We start from the raw sequence: 15,080 nt of genomic DNA, 5'->3' as shown, positions 1-15,080 counted from the left end.
GTGTGTGTTGGTTAATGCATGCACACAGGTGGTAAAGGAGGCAGCAGACAGACGTGAGTTACGGCGACCTCAGGCCACCCGCAGGTCACAGACTTCCTGACCTCCTGCATTAGCCGCACTCTGCCTCTCGCCACCATGGCCCTCGTATCTGACTTCTTCGACCGCCTGTTCACACTTCTTTTCTCCAAACTCATCGTCTGCGTGCGGCTTATTCTGAGAATCCTGCACCTTCTTATGGGGCTTGAAGCTAACGCTAAGTCCGTAAAAGCATTAACTCAGAAGTGAGACTCGGGGATGGCCCGGTCAGGGTGCCGGCTCGGGGCCACGACCCGGCAAACGCACTGATGATTAAGCCAGTTATGGAGTGGCGTGGGCCCTGAAGTGGTTAATGGGTTAATTAGCGCTATTAGAGCCGGACAGAGAGGGACACAAACAAGAAATTAAGGATTGTGTTAAACCCCAGACTGAAGGGAGAAGATGGCAAACTCACTGAGGTCACACAAACTCCTGCTCATGTATTCCTTCTGTCTTAAAGAGAAAGACCCAGAATCTCTATTTCTGCATCACTAGCTGTTGCACTGTCCATCAGTGTGTTAAACTCAGCCTTTATATTCAGGTTTTTAATCAAAACATGACTATAATAATACAAATATTTATATCTTCCCCTCTAGAAAAACAGGTATGTTGCCAAAGACATGATTAAAACATCTGCAACAACAATGTCGGCATTTCCTCTTAAATAAACAGCAAGACAGCCGTGACACAGCAGCCAATTATAAGTCATCACCCAAAAATAAAATGTCTCTAAGTCTCTTAATGCTGCGTGCTGTGAGAACAGCAAAGTCCATCTGAGTAGAGATGCTTAACAGGAACTGAGGCGGGGGGGGGGACAGACACACATGAAGCGGAGAAAAGAGTAAAACTGTGCAACAGCAGCAGAGGCTGGATCTGAAGCTTAAACACACAAGGGAAAGGGAAGGTGGGCTGGGCGAATTAACTTTCAGGACACTCTTGACACCCAGAAGCCAATCAGATTTTCATTAACTGGCAGAGGGGCAGGCAAAGCTGGCACAAGCTAATTAACCTCTGGATCTCTCACTGCCAAAGGAACACGGAGGGAAGTTCTGGGATGCCAGGGAAGAGGGGAGGAGAGGGAGACGGGGGATGCCCCGAGCAGAGGCCTCCAGGTTGGGGAAATGTGTGAGAGCGCAGAGCGGCCGGGTGGAGCTCTGAATATGGGAGGTGGGAGGAGGAGGGTTTACGGGAGGGGAGGGGGAGATCACGTAAAGCTGGAGGTGGTTAATTGTAATGCGTCCTTGTGGCCATGGACTGAAAAGGTGTCCTCACGTGTGTTAAAACGAGTGAGAGGGTGAGAGTGACGCGTATTCACCCTCTCTTAACTAACACTGCTCAGTGTGTGTAGTGGCTTCGCTGTTGTAAATTTATTCTTTAATTTAACAACGATAACTTCAAAAAGCCCCATTCTTCAGTGATGTTCAGTTCAGATGTTCAGTGATCATGTCATGTGTGAGTCAAATAAATTTTTCTTGGGGGAGGAATCCCAAACTGCACCAACGCACCACCCCTCAAATCGCACCTCCGCCCTCCGGCTGCATGCATGTGCACAGCGAGCATCTCTGCATAAACGGCCGTTTCTCTGAGCTCCAGTGAGGACCATGTGCAGCTGTGGACACACGTCTTTGAAGACACCGTCCCCTGATCGACACAGCAGCACTGACCGCTGGCACTTAATCACTTCGTTGTTTCGGCCCGCTGCAGACTTTGGAGATCTTCGTGTAAAACAACAAACGCGGACAAGCGTAAAGACACGGAGGCCACAGCTAACGATTATTTTCACCACTGATTCATCCGCTGATTGTTTTCTAACTCTGTCATCAGTTCAGGACGATGGCTTCAGTTTGCTTGTTGCGTCTGATGTCCAGAAACTAAAGATATTCAACTTTCTGTCAAACACGATGAAGAACAACAGCAAACAGTCACATTTGAGGAGTTGGAGCCAGTAAAAGTTTGTCACGTTTGAATGAAAAATGATCAAAAAGTTCGTTTGATCATCACAAAAGTTACATATTGATTTTCTGTCGACCAATGGATCGATTGTTCCACTGAGATAATACCCATGCATCTACTGCCTGCAACCAAATGCCAGCGATACCTTCACGCTCTCTACAGCTCTGAGTGTGTGTGTGTATCATGTCTTACCGTGAAACGGCGCTCTGGTAGAAGAGCTGGCCTCTGCGGGGGAGGAGCTCTTGGAGCCCGAGTTAAAGGGTGATTGTCTGAAGCACTCGTCCAGGAACGGACTGAAAGTGAAGCGTGAAGCTGACAGTTACCACACGTTCAAACGCAGGAGAACGGACACGTGGCGTTTATCGTCCACTCACCTGTTTATTCCCACCATGTTACTGTCTTTGTGGTTGTTGGATTTGCTGACTTTTTCTGCGAGAAAAGAGAAAATAACAGTAATTATCAACCCAGACATTAAAATGTATATGCTCATATTTAATTTCCATTTCTACAATCCACTTCCCAAACACGACCACCTGTCACCACCTGACATGACTGAAAATCTGGACGTGGATAAAAAATGATCCAATCTTGTCTTTTCATGTTTTGATTCTGCAGGGCAAAACCTGCGCCTGAGTAATCTGAGAAATCTGAGTAATCAGAGAAATCTGAGTAATCTGAGAAATCTGAGTAATCAGAGAAATCTGAGTTTTCGTGAGTTGTTGAAGTTACAGGAAACTGTATAAACGTTGTCAAATTGTCTGTCTGCTCTTGTAAATTTGGCAAAACTAATACATGAACTTCATGTATTAGTTTTAGTATTACTTTCTATAAAAAAATTATATACTGAAACTTATTTTCATTCTCGATTAATGTTCAGATTATTTTCACAATTAGTCGTTTCAGTTTTGAGTGTATAAAATGTCCAAAAAAAAAAATGCTCATCACTATTTCCTGAATAAGCAGCTGGAAGCAGCAAATGTTCGACTGAAACAAAGAATCGATGATCAAAATATTTCTTTTGTCCATCTGATCTCCTGAATTTCTTTTTCTCGTTGTTGTTTCTGCCTCTTCTTTCCAGCCGGACGTCTCTTACTTGCTCTTTTTCTTCTTTTGTGAAGCACTTTGTGACGTCTGCTGTTGAAAGGTGCTGTCTAAATAATCTTTTTAACTGGTTGCAGCTCTGGTGACGGTTTGTGTCGGATGAGACAAACTAAACGACTCGTCAACATCAGATCAGCGTCATGCTTCATTTCTGACTGTCTTTCATGTTTCAGTTCTGCTGAATAACAGTGCGGACTGATTTTACACCTCAGATCTGAACACGAGGTGGACCAGACTACCTCCAGATGTGCTCCAGCAGATCCAATCACTTTTTTCCTTTATCTGGATAACGTGTCTGAACACAGACTTGAGTTTAGAAACTATTACTGTGAAGGTCAAGCATGAATACTCTCGCTCAGTTTGTTCTATTCTAAGTCTTGAGTCCACTGATGGACAACAGATATTTCGATGTAAAGACCTGCAAATATAACTGACTCAGATAATAAATAGTTTCCAAAAATATCCTAAAATGTTGGCGCACATATAGAACAGAGAAACAAACACTATACGATCCTGAACCTTTGAAGCTCAGCTCGGCCAGTGAGGCGCAGGCTCGCCGTGCCAGCGGGGGCGTGCTGGCCATCTGGAGAGGTGGGAGTCTCTGCGGTGAGCCTGCCGACCTGTGGGCCCAAAGTGAGCCCGACAACACCAGTGTGAAAAGATTCAGCATGCTGGCTGCTCAGATCTGCGCTGGACGGCCCATGTGGTGCACGTGTGCTGGTCACGCATGTAAATGTCTGCTGAAAGCGATTTACCTTCAGGACAGACGTTCAAATATTTCATCAGCTTCATTGATTTCTGCAAATATCTCTTATTGTGAATCTGATGCAGCGACATGTTTCACAGACTGAAAGATGTGGAACGCTCCAAAAACACCTGTTTGGATCATTCCACAGGTAAACAGGCTCATTGGTAACAGGTGAGGGGATCCAGGGGCATCCTGGAAAGGCTCAGTCGTTCACTTTGTGAACATATGCCAGGATGAAGGATGCTTTAACTCGTGACCATCAAACTAATTCCAAGCTGCTCTCTGGTCTGCATTGCAGCATTTTCTGCCCTCACTCACTGTTTGTCTACTTTTCCCAACTTGTCTCTTCTTCTCCCTCGACAAAGCTGCCCGCTGCTCAGATTAATTACAGCGCACGGTGCGATCGATCACTCACCTGCTGAGCAGAATCAGACATCTCCTGACGCTTAACAAGTGTAATATTTTATTTCACAAAAAGGGAATAATTTCTCCTGACGGGCGCTTTCTTACAGGCGAGGCTGCAGGAAATCCTGCGATTAAGCACGAATATGAAGATATTACGAGTCAAAAGTGTCAATAACTGACTTGGAGTCAGTGTTCACACCTGTTCTTCTGGCACCTGAGAGGGAGAACACCTGTTTCTGTGCACAAGCAAGGCGAGTTTCTGCTGCAGCACCTGGAAGCGACAGATCCTCCACCTCTGTGCACCAACATGGCCGAAGCTCATGACGAGCTGAAAACAGTTTAACACAGGAGCCGTTTCCAGTTAATCAGAGTGGCTGAGCCTTAAATACAAATGACTTTAAGAGGTTTCTAAGTGGTAACTAAAACGAGAGTTGTAAAATCAGCTAATGCGGCCGCTCGGGCGGCTGATGCGAGCGCAGACCGAGGGTTTTGAGTGTTCAGCCGTAAAGAGCGCGACACAGAACGCCTGAGAACGGAGCCGTATGTGTGAGATTCAAGGCGATGGACTGAAGCGAATTTCAAAGCTGCAACCATCTCAGTGTTCACAGCGACCTTGCTACTGATGTGTCTCTGAGGTCCTACTGCTCTGGGTAATTCATATTGATTGCTCATTGTGTGACAGCAGCCCACTCTGCTCCAGTCCCCCTCACATTCAGACCCACTTCTAAGGGGGGCGGCTGTTGCTGTTGCCAGGCTAGCCCTCCCTGGGTGGGCATGCTGCGTACCCCCGCTGCCCTTTCTACCCTCCTTATCCTCTGCCCCCCCCCCACCCCCGCCCCACCCTGAACACCCCACTCCGTCACACTGCTCGCCAAGGACAGAGGTCTCTTTCCACGTTGCCATGGAGATGCCGTACGGGAGAAATGTAAAGGGAGGGGAGGCGCAGGGGGAGAGCGTGTGCAGCCAAGTGTGCTTGAGCCGGCATGTCTGAAAACGAGTCGAGGGAGGGAGGACGGGGAGGAGGCAGGGGGGGGGGGGTGTGTGCAGACACCGCTCCCCATGGGGCCTCGTGTGAGTGTGTAAAGGTGTGCACGCAAGACTGTGTGGGAAAGAAAGGCTGTCAACGTGTGAACGAGTGAATATGTGTGAGAGCAAGAGGAAAAAGAATTTTAGACGAGCTTGTTTCTCTGTGTGGCATTTCAGCGAAGCAATCACAGGCTGGGGTCATGGCCCAGGACCGCGAGCCTGGACCCCCCCACTGCCACGCACGCACGCACACACACGCATGCACGCATCCTTTTCTCTGGGGGTGACGGTTCCACCTCAAAGCTCCGTCTTAATCTAGCAATACAAACAGCTGTCTGCCGCTTCAATGTCACTTTCATGGCCGCGCAGGTAAAAAGCAGGATGTCATTACATGTCATATATCCTTGACTTTACTACGGAGCCACCAGAGGATGGAAATGGAAACATGTGGGTTTTATGGTTGAGTATCAAAAACTGCCCAAGGTTTACGCTGCGGTGCTGCGAGGAAAAAGAAGACATGTTGCTTTCCGTGTCTGTGTGTGTGTGTGTGTGTGTGTGCGTGTGTGCGTGTGTGTGTGCGTGTGTGGCGCTCAGAGGACAGCATGTGCCTGACACGTCCTGAAGGAACATACCTGACAATTTGAACAGCAGCTCGGAGGCCATTTTGACCGAAATGTCCTGGGAGAAGAGGTCTTTCTGGGGGCGGGCCAACGTCTCGGGGAGGTTGCTCATCGGCTCACTCTTCTCACTCGCCCCTAAAGTGCTGAAGGCCAGCAGGTGAGAGGCAGGCGGGGTGAGTTCTGCAGGGGGCGGGTCCACCTCCATGGGCTCTGCCTTAACTTTCACCTTCTGGTACTGGGCGTCTTTGTTGTTCTCTGCAGCAGATAGAACGAGAGCACGATTACTGCTTCGACTCTGATTAAAGAGATTCAGCTGGTGGACATTATTCACGAGTACAGAAGGCTGTTTTATTCACTGTTACTGCAATACTCTGAGCAGAAACACAGAAACCTGTGCAACGCAATAATCCTGCAACAGGTACCAAAAATATTTTGTCATGATCAGCGATGGAAAGTAACTCAGTCAAATCTTTGAGACGTTACTGTAGTAGCAGTTCTTCCCCCCTCTAAACTTTGAGGTGTTCAGGGCCCAAAAGAGGTAAAACTGACACAGTATTTCACAAAAAAGCAAAGATTACAGAAAAATACAAACAGTAAATCAATAATTAATAATCATAGTAGGACTCTGCATGCAGGACTTTCACTGGTAATGGAGTATTTTAACTTTGTGGTACTTTCACTGACATTAAGCTCAGATTACTTCTACCACAGTTAGTTACTGCTGACTACTACACTTTGTTTGCTTTATATTTGCTTTTATTGGACTTCACTGAAAGGTATTTCTGCTTTATTTACGTGTATCAGGGAGCATTACTACAGGACTGTTGCATTAAATGACATTAAAATGTACAGGTGTTCCCATTTTTTTGGTCATTTCATGTAAATACATTCATAACTCAAAAATACTTCAAGTTTAAAGAACTCAAAAACAACCAGCTGGCAAAGATAAGTAATAAATAAGATATGTGACACCCACGAATCCTCAATGTGGACGATCCACAGAACAAACCTCAGAAAGAGCGACAGAAGAGGATAAAGGATTTCTTTCCTTTGTATGGATCATTACTACACACAGCTGGTCTGATCTACGATCTACAATAACAAAAAACAAAACACTCAAATGTGAATTCAACATCCAGCCTGAAAGCATCATATCTGATGTATGAATGGAGCTGCAGCAAAACAGGGAAATCCAAATATCAGCCAAAACACGAGCGTTGCTGCTGAAGCCGAGCTGAGCCGGTTAGCATCTTGCTGTGTAATTATTAGGGCACGAGGGCATCGGCAGGTCACGCTGTCGCTCGCAGGGCTCCAGCAGCTCATTTAGCTTCACTGAGGCAAACAGGAAAGACAGCAAAACACTTTAAATGCTAACGAAGAAACAATGAGTCTCTGTTTATAGTGATAATTATTGGATATCTGTGTGAAGGTAGTTTTTCGGGGCGTAAACAAAGGCCTGAACACAGCTGTTGACTCGCCTCTCACACGAGTTCAAAAGGTGAGGCGAAGACGGCGCGCTAAATATAGGCGAGATGGCATCTGTTAGGAATGTCCCGAGCCGAACTGCGGGATCAAACCCTGACTCTCCTGTGTCTGCGGATATTAAACAAAAGACTACAAGCTGCCACAAAAAAAAAAACTGGAAAGTACTAAAAGGAAACTGTGAGGCGGGCTGTATTTTCTTAATGCAGGGCTATTCCGTTGTCAGAAAGCGGCTCTCTAATGGTCTCTGTGGCGAAATTTACTAGATGAATGTAGGCCTGCACACTGTGCAGCTGTATGATGTGGAAAAAAATGAATAAATAAATCAGAGTGGAGGAAAAACAGCCCTGGGTGTCTGTGTATCCAAGGTATCTGATCCTTTGACTGCAGCGGTGGCAGGAGGCAGTGTCTCAGTGCGGTGACAAGCAGGAGCAAGACAAAGCCGTGGGGTTGATACAGTGCTGCTGACATGGCGACTCAGCACGATTATGGGATATATGAATTTGGCAGGGCATCGGGAGCAGTGGGAGGGGCAGGGAGTGGGGAGGGAGGGAGATACAAGGCAGTAACCCTGCGCTAACCCTGCCAACCCCCTCCCCTCCCACATTCTCCTCTGCTGAACGAGGCCAGTGTGAGACACCAAGACTGGACCTACAGTCCTTTGTGTGCACGTGTGAATGCACAACTGAATCAGTGTGTGTGTGTGTGTGTGTGTGTGTGTGTGTGTGTGTGCTGTTTATGTGGACGAATTAAAGTGGAAACTCCCCCCTCGCCTCCTCCCCCGGGTCCAGGTGTCTGGTTTAGTGGTAGTAACCAGCATGTGGGGGACACTGACAACCATCAGCACCGCTAATCCCTTAATCAGGTGGCCAGAGTTGGCCAAGAGTAACCTAGGAGAGGCTGATGGAGGGAAGAGATGGGAGGGCGGAGGGGTGGGGGGGCACTGCTCTGCAAGGGTCAACCAAGGGACACGCGAGCCTCCATCAGTGGATCACCAGCCTAACGACAGAGGCGGAGTGGCAGAAACACAGAGCGGCACACAAAAACACATCCACGCACCGAGGGCACTGTATGTACTTGAGCTCGCCGCGCTGGGACAAACACGCTCGCCACCCAAAGAGCCATTACGGAGAGATCACATGAAACGGAGAGAACATCTGACGGTAAACACACAGCTTGACGTGACATCAGAAGTCTACCTGTGACAAAACGAAGGGGAATGAAAATGTGGCCGTACTCCCACTCTTGTAATAGCTGTGGCTTTTTGGTCAGGGTCATGACCTAATGTTCTGAAGCCATAAAAAGCAACCCTCAGTCTGCCTGAATCCAGAGTGAGTGTGTGTGTGTGTGTGTGTGTGTGTGTGTGTGTGTGTGTGTGTGTGTGTGTGTGTGTGTGTGTGTGTGTGTGTGTGTGTGTGTGTGTGTGTGTGTGTGTGTGTTCGCGCGCGCACTTATGTGTCATCCCCTCGGGTGCAGAAGCCTCCTCTATGATACACCAGCTGCCATTAGGCCAGAGAACCAGGTCTGGAAGAGTGTGAGTGTGTGAGTGTGAGTGAGTGAGTGTGTGTGTGTGGGTGTGTGTGTGTGTGTGTGTGTGTGTGTGTGTGTGTGTGTGTGTGTGTGTGTGTGTGTGTGTGTGTGTGTGTGTGCAAAACTGCCAGTGCCCTTTCTATAAAACAAATATCAGAGCTTTTCGGTCGTGTCAGTGTTGCTCCAGTTGTTCTTTTTATTACTTCAAAGTGCCGGTAAAACTTAACAAACGTAAATAAAATCTATTCATATTTTTCATGCACTACAGGAAATAAAGGGGTTAAACTGCAGGTTATTAGGTTGTGTGTATGTGTGTGTGCATGTGTGTGTGTGTGTGTGTGTGTGTGTGTGTGTGTGTGTAATAGCTGCACCAATCAAAAATGAAACCTGGCATTTAGTGGATAATACAGACAGTTATGGTATACGTGGGAGACATTTCTGTGGTAATATTTGAGAAATATTAAAAACCAGGGTAGTATTATTTCATTACAAACAATCAGATTTATTACATCTTCAAATTCACAATTTGGCCTCGATCTGAAAGAGTATTAATCTCGCAGCAAAGTGCACAAAGTCCTCTTGTCTGAACATTACAGGCTCAACGCAGTCCGGTGGAACCAGCGATGTTATCATTCAACTCACCGACATCACTTTCAGTTTCAATGCCAACGTTTAAAAAGGGGGAGCAGGGGGGCACAAAAGCATAATTAAACTGATTATTTGGTGCAATTCTGAAAACTTTTAGAGCCAAATCGCTGTGACGATTCCTGACTGTCCTGAGAGTTTCCACAGCGGTTGATTTAAGAGCAGGTCTGACAGTGAAGTACTGCACACACCTTTAGTTTACTAAGGTTTTAGTTTCAGTGCTTAAGGTTCGCACATGGATCCTCTCTGACAAAGTCTGACTGGATGAGGCGGGTTTTAAACTTTTGTACGAATGTTACTCTCCATCACGTCCGCAAATGAAAGCTTCTTTCAGCTCGGCGTGGTTTGTAATTGCGACCGTGTTCCACAGTTTTACAATGTGTCTGGACGCGGCCTGTGTGCCAGCTTCCTCTAAATGCACTGTACATACCTTGTTCCCTCCGATGCAGCACTGCTCAAGTTTTGAGTCAGAACGAAAGTGACTGGGGTTTGTGCGATGTTCTGTTTTTAGTGATCAACTTTGACCTCAGGTGTCTACTTGAATCTGCATGGATGTGACAGCTTGTTTCGCTCAGGATATACAGTAGGAGGGTAAGGACCCTGGGTGGATTTGTAACTACACGAAAAAAAGGTCATACCATTAGTGATTTAATGCATGCAAAGTCAATTTAATGCAGCACTGTGACGCAGCAGAGGAACAAAAAAACTTGGACGGACCCACAGTGAGGCAGACAGACAGTGGGAGAGGCGAAGAGGAAGGGTAAAGAGAGGGAAGAAATTGTCAAACAGTGCCAGGAAAAGAACACCCGAGGGTAAGAGAGGAAAGAAGAAAGCTGGATGAGAGAGAAGAGCTGGGGGAGGAACGAAGGATGAGGAACGGCTAGAGCCTAAATGACAACCTCTCCACCCCTATCCTTCTCCCTGCTCTGTTATTCCACATCTCTCTATCCCTGCCCCCATCCCTCTCTCTCTCTCTCTATTCTCCTGCTCTCTAGCCGACCTGCTCAGACAGGGGTGAAGAGTTCAGGCGCTTCAAAGGCTGCAGTGTGGAGACTGCATGTCATGTGGGAGCCACAGCAGCCGTGCCTGCAGACTTCACAGACAGCTGCTGCTACAATTGATCCTCGACCAGCTAGCGCTCAGTAGTTCAGCCTTCCGACGGTTGCAAACTGCAGCTACATCTGACTCCGGAGCAGCGCGCTTGATAAACAGCCCATCAGGAACCAGATATGGCCCTTATAAAGCAGCCCTAAACAAAAACGCTCGGCGCAAGCCAGGGCTGACCCAAGGCTAGCAAAGCTTTATCATACAAGGGCAAGACAAAAGACGACAAGCGACTGCCTCGGTGATTCTATCCATCACGTCCGCGTAGAAAACTGCCCACCCAGGAAACAAATATACAGCGAGGAGGCAAAAGGAATCGACTCTGCATCTCTGCAAATAGAACTATAGGCAGTGATGAGAAGCCAGTGAGACAGAAAGAAAGATGTGGAGGTAGGGAGGGTGGGAGTAAGAGAGGTCAGCAAGCGGCCACACTGAGGGGGCACGACGAGGACGCTGTCAGAGCAGAGCAAAGCGGAGCTTAACATAAAGTCACACTGTACAGTGACGCCAGTGTTGTGATTTACAACGCTTACAGTCAGCTGTGATGAGCTCTGCTGACTAAACAGTGAATCCTTTAACGTAAGGATGAACATAAATAATGAGCATTTAAGTCACTTGGCTGTATATATTTTTGGTTCATTCCTAATCTTGCTGGGTGGTTTCTCCAGGAAGCCAAAGAAACTGAGGCTTCCCATTTTCTCGAAACTTGCCGATTAGCATAACCAGTGCTATAAGCTAACCTTCAGCTGTACTTTCTGTAGGAGTAATGCGAGGACATGTACTATAAATAAGGCAAGGGGTTGGTGTTTTGGTGAAAACTGCCTGTTTGAATATTCAATACATTGAATACCTTCTAAAAAAGGACCATGTGTGGTAGAAGTATGGCATAATAATGCTGAATAAACACATTCTACAACCTATAGAAATAAAGAAAGAAATAGCAGAAGTATTATGCAATTTAAGAAAGAATGTCAACAATCCCGTCTGCATCTGTCGCCGTAAACCTCCTTTAGACTTTAGGAAAGCCTTGCACTTTGGTAGAATAAATCCCTACAGCTACCTGAAGGCAGCAGGTGATGTTCAGTGCATGTTTCATCTGTATCAAGTGCTGTGGCAAAGAGCAGAGCCATGACGCACCACGATCCACTGTGGTTAACTTCGAGGAAATCATGCACTGCACGACCGACCGGGGAAGCTGCACAAAACCCACGCAGACCTCGGAGCATCTGCAAAATCAAAACTGGGAATGTTGCGGTGAACTGGGTGAAGTGGGACTGTTGATGGAGAGTCACGTCAGTTCATCCAGCTGACGGTGAGAACGTCCACGCTGCAGGACGACAGCGTGGACAGCGGCGGCTCCCACAGCAGAGGCAGCCGTGAAACCTTTTGAGGGGAAGCCAGGTGGAGTTGGCATCCTTTGATTATAAACAGCGTTAATTATCACTCAATCAATCAGCTTTGGCCACTGCTGCGAGACCTGCCAATGCTTCTGGAAATCGACTCCCACTTTCTCTCTTCTTGCTGCATTCAGCTAATTGTTCTGACGCACAGACCAAAACCAAAACAATCCGGTTTCTGATAAAAACCACTGGCAGGGCTGGTGGACCAAACCGGGGATAAACACCAGTGTTTCTGCACCTTAGTGGTTGAAACTGCTTAATTGCTTTTATTAGCAAGGTAACGAGCACTGCGGAGGGGAGAGGGCCTGTAAAATGTCCTCAGATATGGAAGGTCTGTTCCTTAGGAATGAGGAATGAGTTAAGCTAGCACAAAGTGTGATTTCACACCTATAGTGAGGGTGGCTGGATGGTGAGTGGGTGGCACGGCTGTTACCCACACGATGCCAGTCTGCCAGGGCACCACCTAGGGCCCTGCCTGAACCCCCCCCCCCCCCCCCCCCTTCCCCCTCCCTTCCTGTGACGCCATGTTCCCCTTGCCCTGCAACACCAGTGCCCATCTGCTAGGACACGTTAGCCGCTGGCGCCGGGGACTATTTAGCCCGGCGTAATTAGCCCCCAGACACCAGCAGCCTGGTTTTAAACAGATGTGGGGGAGGTAGCGCTAGCAAGGCGACTCAACACAACCAACCAATGTTTGATAAGGAAGAGAGGAGAGATGGGGGGGGGAGAAGAAGTGACCTAGTTAAAGGGATGATGCAACTCATGTTACAGCACAATGGGCAGTAATGATGACAACCCCAGTTGCTCCGACCGTCCGATGCCGTGGCCGACGAATGATGAGCACCAGAAATCTAATTAGGCTGCGTCCGTCTGCTGTACGACAAGCAAGACTGGGAAAAGATGCACTTTTACAGAGAGAAGCAGCCGTATTTTGAACAAAGAAAAAGCTTAGCCTAAACTCTCCAAAGTGATTTCCCTATTCAAGTATCCTCACGGGGCTGCTGTGTTGCAGGGCTGACCTTTAACAGGGGACAGAGGGAGGTTGCGGCGGAGATGCCCTTGAACCTCACGACCGTAATCACACGTGACTGTAACGGCATTGACCTTTCCCCGGCGCTCTCCTTTCCTCCTCGCCATCTTTTTCTCCTTCCCTTCCCCCCAGGGTCATTCGAGGGTCCAGACTCTTGTCAAGGCTGTCACTCTAGACAGCCCTCTCCATCTACCGCCCCCGCTGTTGCCATGGCAATGGACGGCACTGCGCTCCGAGGACTGTGTGAGGGGGCAGAGGGAGCCAGCGGACGGATGAACGCTGCAGCATCTTTCCCTAACCTAGGTCAACCTTGCAGAGCTGGTGTAAGTGATGGGAGGGGATAAACGCTGGCCAAGCTGCTTGAGGACCAAATAAACTGGCAGGATAACATCAGTGCAGTGATTGGAAAAGGCAAAAACTGATGGGAGCGAAGGAAGGATAACAAAGATGAAACAAAGAACATAGGTGGAGGCAGCACAGCAGAGGAATTACATACAGCCCACAACATCCTCTCAGTTTCTCCCTCTGATTTAACACAAAGGCCGATATCTCAAATTAGGCTCTTCTGTTGTTTTAAAGCAGCGATCGTGTCATCTTTGTCTTCCTGAAACACACAAAAGCGCACGCACACACACGGGGAAACGTGACCCGGGGGCAGGCAGTGGAGCAGCACACGTGTAGTACCACAGAGCTTCCAGCCAGCATGAGTCACTCTGAACACCAGTCGACCCAGAGAGAACAATGGCAACCGGTGTGTGAGGTGTCTGTCAGGCACGCACACACTGGCACAGGATGAAGCGCCGCGGATGGAGCAACGCCCCACTGCGCCACCATCAGACTGCCATTTGCTTTGTGGTTTTCAACACCGCGGATGCATATTTTCACGCGTGTGTCACATTGTAAATTTTACGGCTGCACAGTCCTCGCATACTGATCAGTCCAATTTTGAAGCCGGGAGAAACGCAGCTCACGAGGCTCGATAGGTACCAGATTAAAGTGACATGCAATGAATTGCTCAATCAGGGAAAAAAGAGCATTCTTCACATAGCTCGGGAACACACTGACACATACTTCACCAAATTTCATTTTTAACTGCCGGGGAGATGCACTCCAGCAGCCCACAGTGGACAAACACCTGTCCATAACACACTTAAACTGGACCTGGAGTTCAGGAGCAGTTTTTGGATGCAGCAGCAGCGGCAGATTGAAACTTTATTTAGCAGCGACACAAAGTGTTTTGTAACTGGAAAACAACAGCGCAGCAGCACACATAATGTGCTGCGAAACAAAGAACGAGGTCTGAGTCCCTGCCTGAGGACTTGTTACCAGCATTCTTGCTGAGCTCAAACCAGACGCTGTGCAGGCTAAATCATGCCGCGCTGGATGATGTCAGAGCGGTCCACACAGGTTGAAACATGGTGCATGTCGAATATCTTACCGTTCAACCGTCTGTCACGGAACACGGGGCAGGTCAGGGTCGAGTTTTAAGTTCAATACAGCAAGCAGATACATCCCCCGCCATTTGATAGCATTGTTTTGAAGAGGGATGTTAGACTGGAAAAGTGTCGCAGAGCACAAAGCAGAACTGGACGTCAACGCTTCGTTTTCACAGAAACGTGTGATAAACCACCGAGAGCTGCCGCAGGAAGAAAATGAAAGGTCAAGACAAGTTAGCTGAATATCATTGCTGAGGATACAAAGGCTTTGCAGCACCGTCTCCTGCCGAGGCCTCGGAGAAACAAAGACTATTTCGCCACATATGCTTTTTCCCCACAGGTACACTTTGCTCACCTCTGAGAAGCCCCCAATTTCAGCTTGGTTCGGTGGGCCACGGTGGAAAACAACAGAGCCCTTTCATGGCAGTCGGTGTCCTAACCTTTGGCCTACAGCTAACCTGAGCTGCTTCTGACTGATCTCAAACTCCAACAGCCGACCAGCAGCACAAATATCAATTTCTGTAC

General features: G+C 47.9%; 1 protein-coding gene across 1 annotated transcript in view; it reads right to left on the bottom strand.

Moving 5' to 3' along the window:
• znf827 (zinc finger protein 827) overlaps positions 1–15,080 on the bottom strand; it is a 64,110-nt gene that overhangs the window by 16,357 nt on the left and 32,673 nt on the right. The window contains exons 6-8 of the mRNA XM_070975992.1: positions 5,941–6,183; positions 2,403–2,457; positions 2,221–2,321 (exon numbers count right to left, since the gene is read on the bottom strand). Of these exons, the coding sequence (XP_070832093.1) occupies positions 2,221–2,321; positions 2,403–2,457; positions 5,941–6,183 (399 nt within the window). The remainder of the gene's footprint in view (positions 1–2,220; positions 2,322–2,402; positions 2,458–5,940; positions 6,184–15,080) is intronic.

This window comes from Chaetodon trifascialis, chromosome 2 (genome assembly GCF_039877785.1).
Source record: "Chaetodon trifascialis isolate fChaTrf1 chromosome 2, fChaTrf1.hap1, whole genome shotgun sequence".
Taxonomy (NCBI): Eukaryota; Metazoa; Chordata; class Actinopteri; order Chaetodontiformes; family Chaetodontidae; genus Chaetodon; species Chaetodon trifascialis.
This window is presented reverse-complemented; position numbering and strand designations above follow the sequence as displayed.